Consider the following 13,534-nt stretch of genomic DNA (forward strand, 5'->3'; position numbering starts at 1 on the left):
TATTAGGGGCATTAAGTGAGATTTTCCTTATCGTCCGAACTACTCCGAAAACAGCCGGTGCCCACAATTAATTTGTAATTGTTAACCTTGTTCCTATTCTGAGCTGATTCTGGCTTCAGCACTTTAGTGTTTGACATGAGTGTGCACACCACATTTCACGAAACAGTGTGAAGCACACGTTATCTCTTTTTAATACGGATATGGACTTTGCCCACAATTTCCAAGTGGATTGTATTCCATTCACCGGAGTTTGATAGTGGGTCTACATTTTTGAGGCTCAAACATCGATTTACATGATGGCATAACAAAGATGCTAGCCAAAGTAGCATCTATTATTGCAGATCATAGTAGTGGAATTCCATTGAGGTGAGCAAGGCGTGGTTGCGGTACATTTAGTGACGCACCTGAGTGGAGAGAACGACTTGAGTTTTCATTATTTTTGAGGTCTTGTATTCTGCATTTGAATTATCCACACTTAAGTTTAATCGTAGAAATTTGGCAAAGTTGTTATAAATGCTCTTTTGCGAAGTGTCAAATACAGAAGACATTATTTTTCACTTCACAGGGATCTGAACATGTTAATAATTGTGCAGCCCACCTCAGAGCCATTCTAAGGTGGATTTGGCCTTCTATAATTAAAAGTTTGTATTGGAAACTTTAGTCTCCAAAAATGCAATTGAAATTCTCGAGTACAGTTGTATTTCCTTTCCAGGAATCAAGCTGCAATCTAACAGAGCAGAGAATGCAACGTGTTTAACTTTAGTATTACTACCTTTACCAGGTATATATCTACTTGATTTTTGGTCCTGCTGCAACAAGCCATGAAGTATTATTGGAATATTGACTGGCTGTAGGTAAAAAAAAAAAAAAAAAAAGAGCACTTCAGTTGGACAACGTAACATTTTACAATTTGCATATAAGATGTGATTGAAACAAGTCCTAATCCTCCTCGTCTTAACAGAAACCAAAACAAGTACAGGTGTCTGCGAGAAGAGAAACAAAAGCTATCCCTATGCAAGTCAAACAACTAGTATAGTAGGTACAAGCAATAGGCAACAATGAAACGACACCCCCAGAGTGCCAAGGCCAGCCGGCTCACGTGAGAATTTAAATGAAAATTGCAACAAATACTGCATCACCTGATTCCACATTTTGTAGAACTGCATTTTTTTAAAAGTCATATTATTAAATAAGTAGGCTGTAGTACTTTCTCGACTGACGACATAATTCACTTAATTATGTGTGTTCTGTTATTTTTCTGTCATGCGCAGCGCCATGTTGTTTGTCATTTAATAAACATGGCTCACAGTCTTAATGTGAGTTTTTGGCTCATTTTTAGGCCTATAAGGCAACTTCTACAAGGTCCTATTTTGGTGACAAAAAAACTTTGTTTATGGTGGTGGGTATATTTTTTTTAAATGGAAAAATAGGTTAGGTAGCATTAGCATATTCCCACTGACAAACACTAGTTTACGAACCAACTAGATGGGCAGCTTGCCAACCAGTTATCAATTTGCTACCAAATAGCTACTTTGTGACCTAATTGCTCGCTACTGACTTTCAAACCAAACTTCATGGACTTCACAAGATTTGCCAAAAAAATGCCCATTATTCAACTAAGGTTTTGTACAAAACGGAGTTAAATTCACCTGAGAGCCGACTCTCTGTCCGACCAGGCTCTGGCATCTTCCCACTCCCCACAAATCCTACACAACTCTGTGTCATGCCACACCGATACACAAAAGACACTCATGAGAATAACGACTTTCCTAAAACGGAGAGGAAGAACGGGACATCGGGAGAACGGACAGCGTCTCGTCTGATTCCCGCCGATCATAAGGATTACATTCACACACTCACGCCGCAGGTTTTTTTTGTTGTTGGACGTTTTCCACTACGTCTGCGAGTTCTACACTTCCAAGTGGATGGGTAGAAAAAAAAAAAAGGTGAATCCGCAGGATTTCTTGCAACTTCCTAAGTCTGGACTTCCAACGATAAAACCTGAAGCAAAGTGTGCCACCGGTCCAGTTAGCCATAAAAATATTGCAGTAAAAAATAAGTCTGCTTTGAATAACAACTACAACTCCATGTCCTGAGCCTCGTCCTCAGAAAAGTCCGACATGGAGCTCTCGGACGAGGAGTCGCCGCCACCCTCCTCCTGCTCCTTTAGCGCCTCCTCCGTGGCATATTTCTGGATGTACTCTGACAAAGACAGACAGACAGACAAATTCCAGTAACGTCTAAACTCTAACATTCGTCACACAGAACCTCAGAAGAGCTAATAACAGTAAACACACGCTTTATCGTGGTTCACGTATCGCAGCTAGAGAACACATGCGCATCATATTGCATCACATGAGACCTTTGATCTTGTGTTTGTAATCCTCCGGTCGATGAAGATACATGGCGGCGGCGTCCCCGTTCAGCGGGTCGATGGGGTTGGGGTAGGCGAGCAGCTGGGGTAGGAAGGACTCAAAAATGTTGGTGAGGTCTGGAGGTGAAATGCAGTGGAGGGAAAAAGTAAGAGTTAGCCACAGATGAGAGACAAATGTGTTCCATCCATTTCCTTTCGCGCATCCACACTGTCACCTTCACTTCAAAGTTGAACATTGTGCATCACAGGGTCATTGAGTCACTCAGGAAAGGCTTTAAAGGAGTGACAACGCTGGAGTGAGTGACATACCGTAGAGTGCCGTCCAAGTCTGGTTAATGACGTCCAAACACACCGTTCCTGACCTGAGATGACACGCAACACTGTCAGAATAACGTCACCAATGAATAACACCACCACATGGTCCTGACATACAAAGTTTCAAGGTTATCAACAGGGGACAAGAATGATGTGGGGCAACAATTTCCCGAGATATCACACACCTCTGAACACGCCCAAGACTGCAATGTTGAAGGTAGATGGATTTTTGTTCTGGTGCTTATTGAATGTTCAATATTTATGACTCTGCGGAAAACCAGAGTCATGACTAGGGTTGGGAATCGAGAACCGGTTCTCTACAAGAACCGGTTCTCACGTTACCATATCCTTGGAATCGTTTGCTATTTTGCTAACAATTCCCTTAGCGATTCCAGTCAGCACGAATTATGTCACTACGCACGCTACGCAACATGCGGAATTCCGGGTGTTGCAGGTAACTAACTAACACTGCTTTTTGTGCTAGCTCTATAATTGTAGAATCTGTCATGCAAATTGCGTCTGTTTTATTTTAGACCACGACGAGAGACACCGTCTGACTGGTTCAGATGCCAGCAGTACTGTACCTCCGTTGATAGAGTCAGGGAGGAGCAAAATGTCTTAGGAAAGGACTGAGGAACGTCATCGTGCAGTGACAAAGTTTGTAGTTAAAGACTTGCACCCATTTGCCACTGTAGAAGCCCCTGATCTTCGGTAGGTGATGATTTCTATTGTAGGAGAATGTTTGCATTCTTCACTGTTAGGTTTGTAACGTCATATTTACACAAAGTTGCAATATATAAAGCAAAATGATCACAATTGCTGATGTGCTTTATTTTCCCCAGATGAGAATCGATAAGAGAATCTAATCGTTAAACAGAATCGGAACAATCTTATCAATTAGGAATAGATGACACCACCATTGAAAAGAACTGCGTTGTAAAGTGAGGAGAGGTTAAAAGGGCTGGTGCGAATATCAAACAATTGCAGGGCAATCAAAAAATACTCACGCTTCATCAATGTTGGGATGAAATATTTTGTTCATGAAACCTGTTTCCAAAAAAAGTGGAGAATGAGGTGATTTATAAATACCGCAGAGCAACATTCATAATCCGATATCCCACAAACCGAAAACAATACGCACCTATTGATGGAGATTTGAAGGGATATTTGTCTGGTAGATCGACTCTGACCTTCCACACGCCTCCTTCATAAGGTGCTGGAATGAGATTTCAAAATGGAATCAACTAAAGAAAGAACTGCTTTCCAAAAAAAACCATGAGGTTGAATTTAAGTAGCTCTTACTTCCAGCGGGTCCGTGGAACTTGACTACAAACTCATTAAGTCCACTCAAGATGGTGACTTCATGCTTGCTCTCTATGCTAATGTCTGGGTTGAGGAAATACACAACAGGCAGGATGCAGGAAGTAGCTAACTTTTTTAGTTTCCGCTTCGAGGTGCTAAGTGTTGTAGAGTAATATTACTACTACTACACAACCCCATATACTGCTGGATCAATAGAGAGTTTGGCTTTTGTTACCATGACAACCAGGGTTTCAAATGTTCCTTGCAATTGCTGCATGATAGTGTCTCTGTCTGATAGAGACCGAGTCTAGCTGACCAATATATAAATAAATGGGTGTTATGATTATTATGTGAATGAGCTAGTCAAAGTGTAAAACATCTCATCACATTTTCAAAATTAGGCAGCTAACAAAAGATTATAGTATAGTGCTCTTTGAGTGTGAGAATTAACAGCATAATCATGAGGGTGTGTCTGTTCTGTTGCTATTCATGAGTCATATTCCTTTTGGTCTTTAAGCCACTTTTGGATGTGGACAGCATGGCTGTTTTGTACAAGCAGGTATGATTGCTTGCGGTTGGGTCATGATCACAGCATGCGAGGGTCATGAGTTGAGTGAGTGACGCGTGACGAAATGACAGCTGAAAAACAACAAACCTCTTCTGTCGTCTGCCAACCTACAATTTCTGCAATGCAACAAAAGGAAGTGCTAATTGCGTGAATTATACATAAGTGGAAGACAAATTTTGCAGAGTGAGAATGACGCTCAATTTTGATTGGTGCTGCTACAAGACAATTATTTAGTCCACCGCTGAGTTGTGGAAAACCTGACGAAAACAGCTTCTTCTTCTTCACATCAGCTGTGATACATGACGCCCCGCCCTCTGCCATATTCCGGATGGTAACAGGCTGACCAATCAGAATGCAGCGTCTCGCTGCAGGACAAAAACAAAACAATTGAGCTCACGCTGCCCGACAAAGCCCTTTTCACGTTAACTTCAGCCCACGGCGGAAAAAGTGAAAACATACATAAAAACGAATAAGTAAACAAAATCATTACGCGACCTTTTAAATCAACGCCTAAAATCACATTTTATTCATTTGTTGTGTTTTCGAAGTCGGCAAACAGTGACTTCTTTACATTAAGTGACCAAAAGGTCATTGTAAAATGCCAGTTTGGGGACACGGGGGTCACAAAGTTATATCGTCAAAACATCTCAATTGTTCCACTCCTAGGCACCCCAAATAATCGTTAGCATAGCTCTCGTTTTTTTTCAAGCTAGCAAGCCTTAATTAGAACGATGACAAAATACAAGTGCTAATCCGACATAAAAGAGTCCAAACACCACCAAACTCAACCCTTGCTCTCAACAAAACGCACTGTCGAGCGGCCGTGGTTAGAAAGAGTGCGATGACGACGCGTTAGCTTTGTCTGCTTGATTTTTCGCTCGACAACAACCTGAAGCTAACTTGGAGTTAGCTGCTAACATACAGTGGATGACAACAATGCTAACATTGACCATTTGACCCAGTGGAAACAACATCGAATGCGGACAAAAATATACTTATTTATATGAACAATACAGCTTCGGAAATATAATGCAAATGCCACTCAAAGTAGTGTCATCGACACACATGTGGGAAACACTTTTCCAACATCCCTTTATTGTTGAAGAGCAAAATCCGGCATCAAAGCGACGCCTGACACTGTTAAAGCATTTTTTTTTTAAAAATCTAGTCAGGCGTACTGTTAGAAAGGATACAGTTTCACCACGTCGGTGTCCATTCGTCTCTTGCCCGGACTTGGAGAAGACATTTTTTTTGCCTGTATTCCTTTCTTAAGTGAGCTAAAAACACTGCGGTGATGCTTCTTTTTCCGCCGTGGAAACAGCTACAAAGCCTCTGTGACTGAATTGTCAACCTTCCCAAGGACTCCATAAACAAAAGATTGGTAGTGACATCCTCCACTTTGTCTTTTTTTAAAGTAACATTTCGAGGAGCTTTGGAGTTGTGGGTTCGGCCTCGTCCGTAGGACATCAAGCTCAAGCAAGGGAAACGCGAGGGGAGGAGTTACGTAGACATAAAACACATACGCAATCTCGTCACTACTCTTCATAACACGGCAAATTGAAACCTTTCGCGACACTTATTATCACTGAAGTCAACATTTAATCACACCATTCATTTAAAGTGTAAGCTTTAGTGTTTGGCGAAATAGTACACGTTACGGCGTGCGGAGAAATTTCTGTTGTATTTTAGTTCCGTTACCCAACCAGGGCAAAGTTACAGGCACGTCTCTCGCCTACCGTAGTTTCACATGCCACGTGATAAATAAGGGGTAAAGTTACAGCAAACGAATTTTTTTCTCTATTACTCTAATTTTATACTACTAACCAGTCTGTCTGTCCGTCTGTCTGTATCCGTCCGTCCGTCATTGGTAAATATATTGAATTATCATGTTTTGTCGCAAGTGCAATAGCACGGTTGGCCACAAGAGTGCGGTGTTCTTCTGCTTTTTTCCTCCTCCTTCTTTCCTCCATAATGTGAGCAGTGAATTAAAGCACAGGATAGCCCACGAACCATGCAAAGCTGCTTAGAAGCCCCCCCCCCCCCCAACAATGTCAAACCAACAAGGTCACCCAAAGTCGACCCTTCTAAGCAGGGGCTATTAACCAGCACATCAAGCATCCTCACAAGCCAGCTTGAGGACCATTTCAATTTACGCTGCTTGATTTGATTGGGGGGGGGAAAAACATGACATTGACAAGGCTCTGTTCCTCTTCAATACGACTTATCAAATTTGCTAAGAATAGCCCTCGTCATATATATTGACAATATTGAGGGTAATGGGATATGATGTTTGGCTTGGAAAGGGGTGGGAACTATTACAAAGGAATTATTTGTCGAGAATAAGCTGGATGTAAGTGAGCCTATTATTATCCCTTTCCTTGAGAGGGATGGCTCGCTCTATTTAGAGAGATAATCAAGTGACAACACAAAACAATGATGCTGCTTTGAAGTCTTTCTTTTGCCTGGTCTGCCATTGTGCTGCCATTATTTGGACATTGGAGGCAATTATGACCCTGTTTATGTTTGCATATCATTTTATGAGCCGTGTAAGGACACATCAAAATGATATTTTCAGAGGACACATGAGAATGAGACATTTTAAAGGACACATAAAAATGAAACTAAAAAGAATAAAAGTTGGTACTAATTGTGAATTTGTGGATGAGGTCCTCCTTCGTTAAATAATGTTGCTTCTATAGCGAGAGGAACCTTAGAAGTTTCATGACGTGACAAGCGGCTTGAAAGCTGTGCCTCACTCCTTTCCTATCCGTTCCCTCCGGTAACTATGGAAACTATGTGTTTTAATCTAGAACATGATTTTTGATTGCCGACACGCAGCAGGGCGCTTCGAGTTTTCACACATCCAAAGGAGGAGATGAGCGAAAGAAAAAAAGGTGTTTACTGTCACAGCAGAGGTCACATCTGTGAGCTCTTGGACAAAATGCTCCCCGCAAAGTTTGAAGGGAAAACACGTATTTGTTTATAAATACATGTGTCTAATTAAAGATGCGCTGTTTGATGACGACACGGAGAAAGCTATCGGAGGGTTAGTCTGTGATCTCAAATAGTCAATACATCTAAAGCCTCCCTCTTTAATTAGACAGAAAGACTAAAGCCCATCACCATGACGACAAAATATAAAGACAGAGGCGAAGGAAGGCGGATTGCTGAGCATCTCTGGAAGCAGAAAGGGCACTGTGTGTCGGCATACATTTTGGAGATAGCATCTCACCCCGCCTGCTATTAATAGCTTCTGCTAATTTATTTTGTCACTCGTCACGACGCACGATTGGCTCCTCCGGAAGTAAATAAAAGATTGCCTGGATTGTACGTGAGCTGAGAAAAAAGGCCTGCTCGTGATTTGTTAAGGAGGAATGAGATGGGAGAAGGGCAACACATTGCCGCCATTGCTCAGCATCAGCTGACCACCCACTGGCACGAGGGGCTCCCTCCCACCTGTCTGTTGCCACGTGCCAAGTGTTTACCATGCTGCCCATGCTTTGCCATAAAACAAACTTTAGCACCTTCTGTGGAGACACGCATTAAGTGAAAATCTATTTCTTCACATTTCAAAACATGGATTGTGGAGAACAGGTTTCCTTCTGGGACAACGGCTTTAAAGACCAATTCGATGCAGTGTAGGGTCTGAACACTGTTTAGAAAACCATGGGAAAAAAACGTAGCTTTGCCTTTACTTCTGTTAGCAGATTATTTCACTTGCATGCAGCATAACAGCTCTCTCACTCTCGCTCTCTCGCCCTTTCATTTGAACAAGGATATTACCTTTGATGCAATGAAAGCTTTTTGCAGTTTGCGCGGTAAGATGTGACTAAAAACACGTCAAAAAGAAAGTGTTTACTTAATCTAATGAGAGCCACTTTAAATGTAGGTTGGCACGTATTTATTCCCGTTTAACATGAATTAGAATGTTATTGGTGAATACCGAACACAGCCACATCCCCAGTTAAGACTTTGGGCACACTTTTACAACCATATCGTAGTTGTGTATTTTTACTTCTCTATGTTGTTGTTTTTTTACAATTGACTTGTACAAATTCTACTTTACATTAATAGGGGATAACATTTTGAAATGTTTGTCGTTTTATGTACTATATGTATAAAAAATCCTGGAATTTGAACAGGGGTGTGTATACTTTTGATATCTCTGCATGGGACTTTTTCTCACCTAGGCCATATACTCAAAGAGCAATAAGAACAGTCATGGCAGTGTGTGTGAGAGCTTTTCCACATTGTCTATTCTTAATGGCATCTGAACGCATCTAGCGGTAGGCTCAGGACAATTAATTTTGGACGTGCAGCACAGTACTTGTTGAGTCTGGTTTGTTTCCACGTGCTCGGTATGGAGCTTAGCAGGTACTATGGCTTGACGTGCAGAAAAATGACTGGTGACACTAATTGCCACAAGCTCTTGCGTCACAATCTTATCCACAGGAGAAATGTGTGACATCCAATTGCAAGGTGAAGCGTTGCGGCTGTGAGGCAACAACAAAAGGAGGATGAGACCAACTCTTGCAATTAGCACGAAAGACGCACGTGGATATCACGGTGCCAGAATGTGTGTCGAATCATCTGTACCTCACTCTGTTTGCTTCTGTGTAACAAATTGAGTTTTTGGAGAGCGTCATCCCCCAAGTGCTCCCCTGGCTGCCTTTGTGACACTTGCTTTGCATTTTCCCCTGCCTTCCGCTGACACATGCTGGGAAGGTGAGCCATCTGTTGGCAACATATTCATGTCATTAGGCCTCAACCATGACAGCAAGTCTGGAAAAGACATAATAAGGCGTGTGCTGCCAGCTTCTTGTCAAATGTAAACACTGGGAGCCTCTGTAATATTAAACAACACTTTTGTAATTGTACATATTATCTGGTGGGGGTTATCCGCCATCCATTCCAAATGACCAACCCGTCAACCCTTGATCAAAACAAAAAAGTTAATTAGAAGTTGTGTCTTCTAATTAAGATTGAGATTTTTCCTAACAAGCAACACATTACAAATAAAAATGTCGTTTAGTTATTGAAAGTTTGTGCACAAAGTTTAGTTTGTGCCACTTGTATCACATCAGAATCTGCAGAATGTTTACTATGAGAAGGTCACCTTTACTCACTTGTGATGTCATGGTGAAAGTGCATGCCGATGCCCATTTCTAGCCAAGTTTGACTCTCCAAATCGGTGGTCTTTGTTGCATGCGCGATGCAACGTGGTGTCATCTTCCCTCAGAGACATGATCACTGCGCCGCCTCTCTCTAATGATTCTGCTTGGGGCTGACTCACCTCCCAGCCGATAGACAGTGCTTTATTAGTTTCTTCAGGATAAACGCCCGCCATTCCAGCCCTCCCAAAGCCACATCTCAAGGGTCACTGACGGCACCATCCTTTATTTGGTTTATTTATAAACCAGCATCCCTGTGCCTAGCCAAGCTTTCTGCACACATCTGTGCACACACCACCGTGCTTCACATTGATCGAGCCGAACCTCCTCTCACAATGAACACTCAACGAAAGAGTGGCGTGCCTTCAACGCCTAGGATCCAATTTCTTCCAAACCGTTTCTTTGTGAAGATATCTGCAGAGTGATGTTGAGATCTTGCTGTGTAGCGTTAGCATTTTTTTCATATGGAAAAAATAGAAAAATAAAATCTCCAGACAGAATTACTACAGTACTCAGGTTGATGTGCTATTTTGTAGCATTCCATCGTATTTATTACAGTCTACTCTCACTAGACTTGTCAGTGAACAAGCTCATGACTCAGTTTACTCTTAGTTTTCCCCGCATTAGAAAGACCTGAAATGTCATTTAATAAAGAAACACGTACAACACTGCATTGTAAAACTACTACTATAAAAACAAGAAAAAATGCAAAGAAATAAAATGTCACTGTGGTTCTATAAGTCACAAATAACTGCCAGACTGCTGTCAGATTACTAAAACTTGTACTAATCTTTTGCCTTCTCTATTAAACCACTTTTTGTATTTATATATTTTCACCAAACTTCTTCCTCATAACATAAATTTAATTGAACAATAAAGTACAATACAGTAGTTATATACTAAAATAATCATATTCTTTCAAGTTGCCACTAATTTCCATGATGTCAGAATTTTAATTCAGTTTTCTTTTTAAAAAATATAATGAAATATAAAAAATGTGCATACATAATTAATTGGACAAGTGTCTTTATTTTTTATTTATTTCTTTATTTATTTAACACTAGGTTGACCCCATTCGTTTCTAGTCACATTCCCCTGTGTATCAAGATCTCTGGATGACTGTCCTGGATTGGGAGTCACATTAATCATCCCTAAAAATACACATCGAGGTGTGCCCACTCGCTCTTGTGAGAAGTAAAAGGTTGTGTTTGTTGTAAATTGCAGTGTAAGGAGCTTCTATAGTAGGGAAATGGTACATTCAAAATCTGCTGCATCTCACTGGGCAAAGCTTCACTTATAAGCAAAAGAAGGTGCTAGGTGCGCTGTAGTAAGACATAATGAATGTTTTGAAAACACTTCAGTGTGCTGCTTTATTACGCATACTGTAATTGGCAGCATCATTTCAGCGCATAATTTGTCAAGAGAATAGTGCTATCTTGGGATATTGTATTCGTGGAACATAATTAATTATATAGAAGGGGATGGTGCAACTTCAGCAGTATGCGACAGAACACTGTTGTATTTTTTCATATAGCTCAAAGTCTCCTATTTGCGTGTTAGTCTATTTTTTTACGCACATGGCAACCCAAGTGGTACATCCATTGCCTAACAATGAGCCAAATGATTTGCAAAATATGGTAAGCGTTATGAAAATTTGAAATCAGACCATCCAGGTTTGGCTAATCAGCAAAGGAGGTCTCATTTTATTTGTATACAAGTCCATGTTTTGCCCTTTATGTTTCAGTCTCTCTCGGGAGATGCTTTTCAATTTGCTCCTCTGCCTCTGGGAATCAATTATTTCTGGCCAGTACTGTTTATGATTGTCCCGTTCTATCGGGTTCACATTGCTTCTACAAAAACTGCAATTAGTGCTGTAAAAACTGCAAGGTTTATGTCAGTTGTCGCTACTTGGGTGCAGTTACGCTATTTTAATCTAGTCAGTCGAGATGGAAGTTGGAGTTGAATGCACTATTCTGGTTTATTTGAATCCCAGGCTGTCTCGTCTTCTCAGAGAGGTGTCCTCCCAGTGGGATGTAGAGTGCTGCGAGGCAAAGATAACTCAGCTTCTCATCACCATGTGCTCAGTCAGGTAAGAGAGCATCTGTCTGGCCCAGGGGAACGGCACACACAGTTCTCTCTCAGAGCTGGAGGCCCACTGAGCCCCTCTGATGACATTTCCATCGCTGTAGATGAAAACTGTATGCTTTAATTATGTCTTTATCTCCCTCACGCCAGCCAATAGGCTAGCGGCTAAATTTTGGAGTTGGCACGCTATGAATTAAATTCTGAATTAAAATCAGAATTACAATGCAAGATGCAATTAAGAGATGTGCCAACGGTGATGCACTTCCTGTGCTAACAGCAGGGTGTACACTCGCTCACTAGCCTGGAGAGCCAAACTTGATCTTTTCTGCACAAAAGAAACGGTTCCGCGGCTCGGCCCGGCTCAAAACAACTCGCGGAATCAAATTTGTGTATTTGCTGTGACGTACGTATTCTTCATGAGCAACATCACAAATCATCAACAAAAGTCCATCCGCATTCAAAATTATGATAGTTTGTGAACATCATTCAACATGAAATTAGTGGTAAATAACCAGAAACACATACAGTAGAGTCGTTAAAACCCCAGAAGCTGACAGCCCTGGAAGCATTGCTATCAAGAGGACTTTTTTTTTTTAGCTTCTGTCACCTCCGCTCTGAGACTGTGACCAGACTCAATCACTGGTGCAGTGTTGAGTCTGGATTTCCAGTCTTCACACTCACAGCGTAGTCACTAGTACCTCATCATTATGGAGGAGATACAAGAGTAGGGAGAGAGTCATCATGAGTGTTACTATGCTAATTGCTGCAGGCTGAGTTATTTCCTTGACAGCTCTTCTATCTGTAAATGCAACGTAAACACCTTTAAATAAATGCAGACTGGGAGTTAGTGACATGGGAATGACTGGCTTCAGTCATGTTGACGTGTCATCAATCTCTCGTGTTCGTTACATCGCTCCGAAGATGAAGGAGTGTACTGCATGCCACCTTGATGTAAAATAAGCATTTGGTCCCAAGAAATGTGGGACCTCATAAAGAACTAAACATGGACTATACTACATATACATATACTAATTGTGCCAAGAGGTATGACATGTAGTTTGACATTAAACAGCAAAAAACAAATAAACCTTAATTGTCACTACCACCCTGAAAGATGACAACTTTTCTTAAAATAAACCAAATCACTTCAAAATTTGAACATATGAGAGTCATGCAAGTTCAACACAGGATTTGTACACAGAGGCTGTTCCAATTTAAATTTGACCTGTGTCTCTTAAATTATATTTATGGTTGAGTTGGATGGATGGATGGATGGATGGATGGATGGATGGATGGATGGATGGATGGATGGATGGATGGATGGATGGATGGATGGATGGATGGATGGATGGATGGATGGATGGATGGATGGATGGATGGATGGATGGATGGATGGATGGATTTACCTGTGAGGGCTCCATTAGTGAGGACGACCCACATTCAAGTGAGCTGGATGCAAATGACTGTGACAGTGTAAGTGGTTCTGGTGATGTTTGGTAATGGCTGGAGACTGCAACTGAAGTTGAAGATGATGATTGCTTGCCGCAGTTTGTGCTCTGGGAGTAGATGATAAAGTGTGGCCTTTACTGCTAGGCCAGACACGAAACGGCTATTCAAGTCATGCTGTGATGTGAAATGTCAGGTACACAGAGGATGAGGGGGGCGTAACATTTTTAAGCCTAATGACTTTAACATTAGATAAATGGAGCACTGTATTTT

General features: G+C 41.3%; 1 protein-coding gene across 1 annotated transcript; it reads right to left on the reverse strand.

Moving 5' to 3' along the window:
* Positions 1-1,305: 1,305 nt before the first annotated feature.
* On the reverse strand, positions 1,306-6,057 carry LOC119124612 (ubiquitin-conjugating enzyme E2 H-like). The gene is made up of 7 exons (XM_037254752.1): positions 5,753-6,057; positions 3,992-4,068; positions 3,831-3,905; positions 3,697-3,736; positions 2,684-2,736; positions 2,363-2,491; positions 1,306-2,202 (listed from the first exon to the last, which is right to left on the reverse strand). The coding sequence occupies exons 1-7, from the start codon at positions 5,803-5,805 to the stop codon at positions 2,078-2,080; spliced, it is 552 nt and encodes a 183-aa protein (XP_037110647.1). The 5' UTR covers positions 5,806-6,057; the 3' UTR covers positions 1,306-2,077.
* Between the last annotated feature and the right edge of the window lie 7,477 nt (positions 6,058-13,534).

Source organism: Syngnathus acus, chromosome 6, assembly GCF_901709675.1.
Source record: "Syngnathus acus chromosome 6, fSynAcu1.2, whole genome shotgun sequence".
NCBI lineage: Eukaryota > Metazoa > Chordata > Actinopteri > Syngnathiformes > Syngnathidae > Syngnathus > Syngnathus acus.

Bases quoted from the DNA above. Each gene is read 5' to 3' on its own strand.
- LOC119124612 (XM_037254752.1), bottom strand. From the start codon at position 5,805: ATGTCTTCTCCAAGTCCGGGCAAGAGACGAATGGACACCGACGTGGTG. The intron at 3,906-3,991 runs GTAAGAGCTACT...ATCTCATTCCAG, and splicing joins GTTCCACGGACCCGCTGGAA to CACCTTATGAAGGAGGCGTG. The intron at 2,203-2,362 runs GTCTCATGTGAT...TGTCTTTGTCAG, and splicing joins TTACAAACACAAGATCAAAG to AGTACATCCAGAAATATGCC.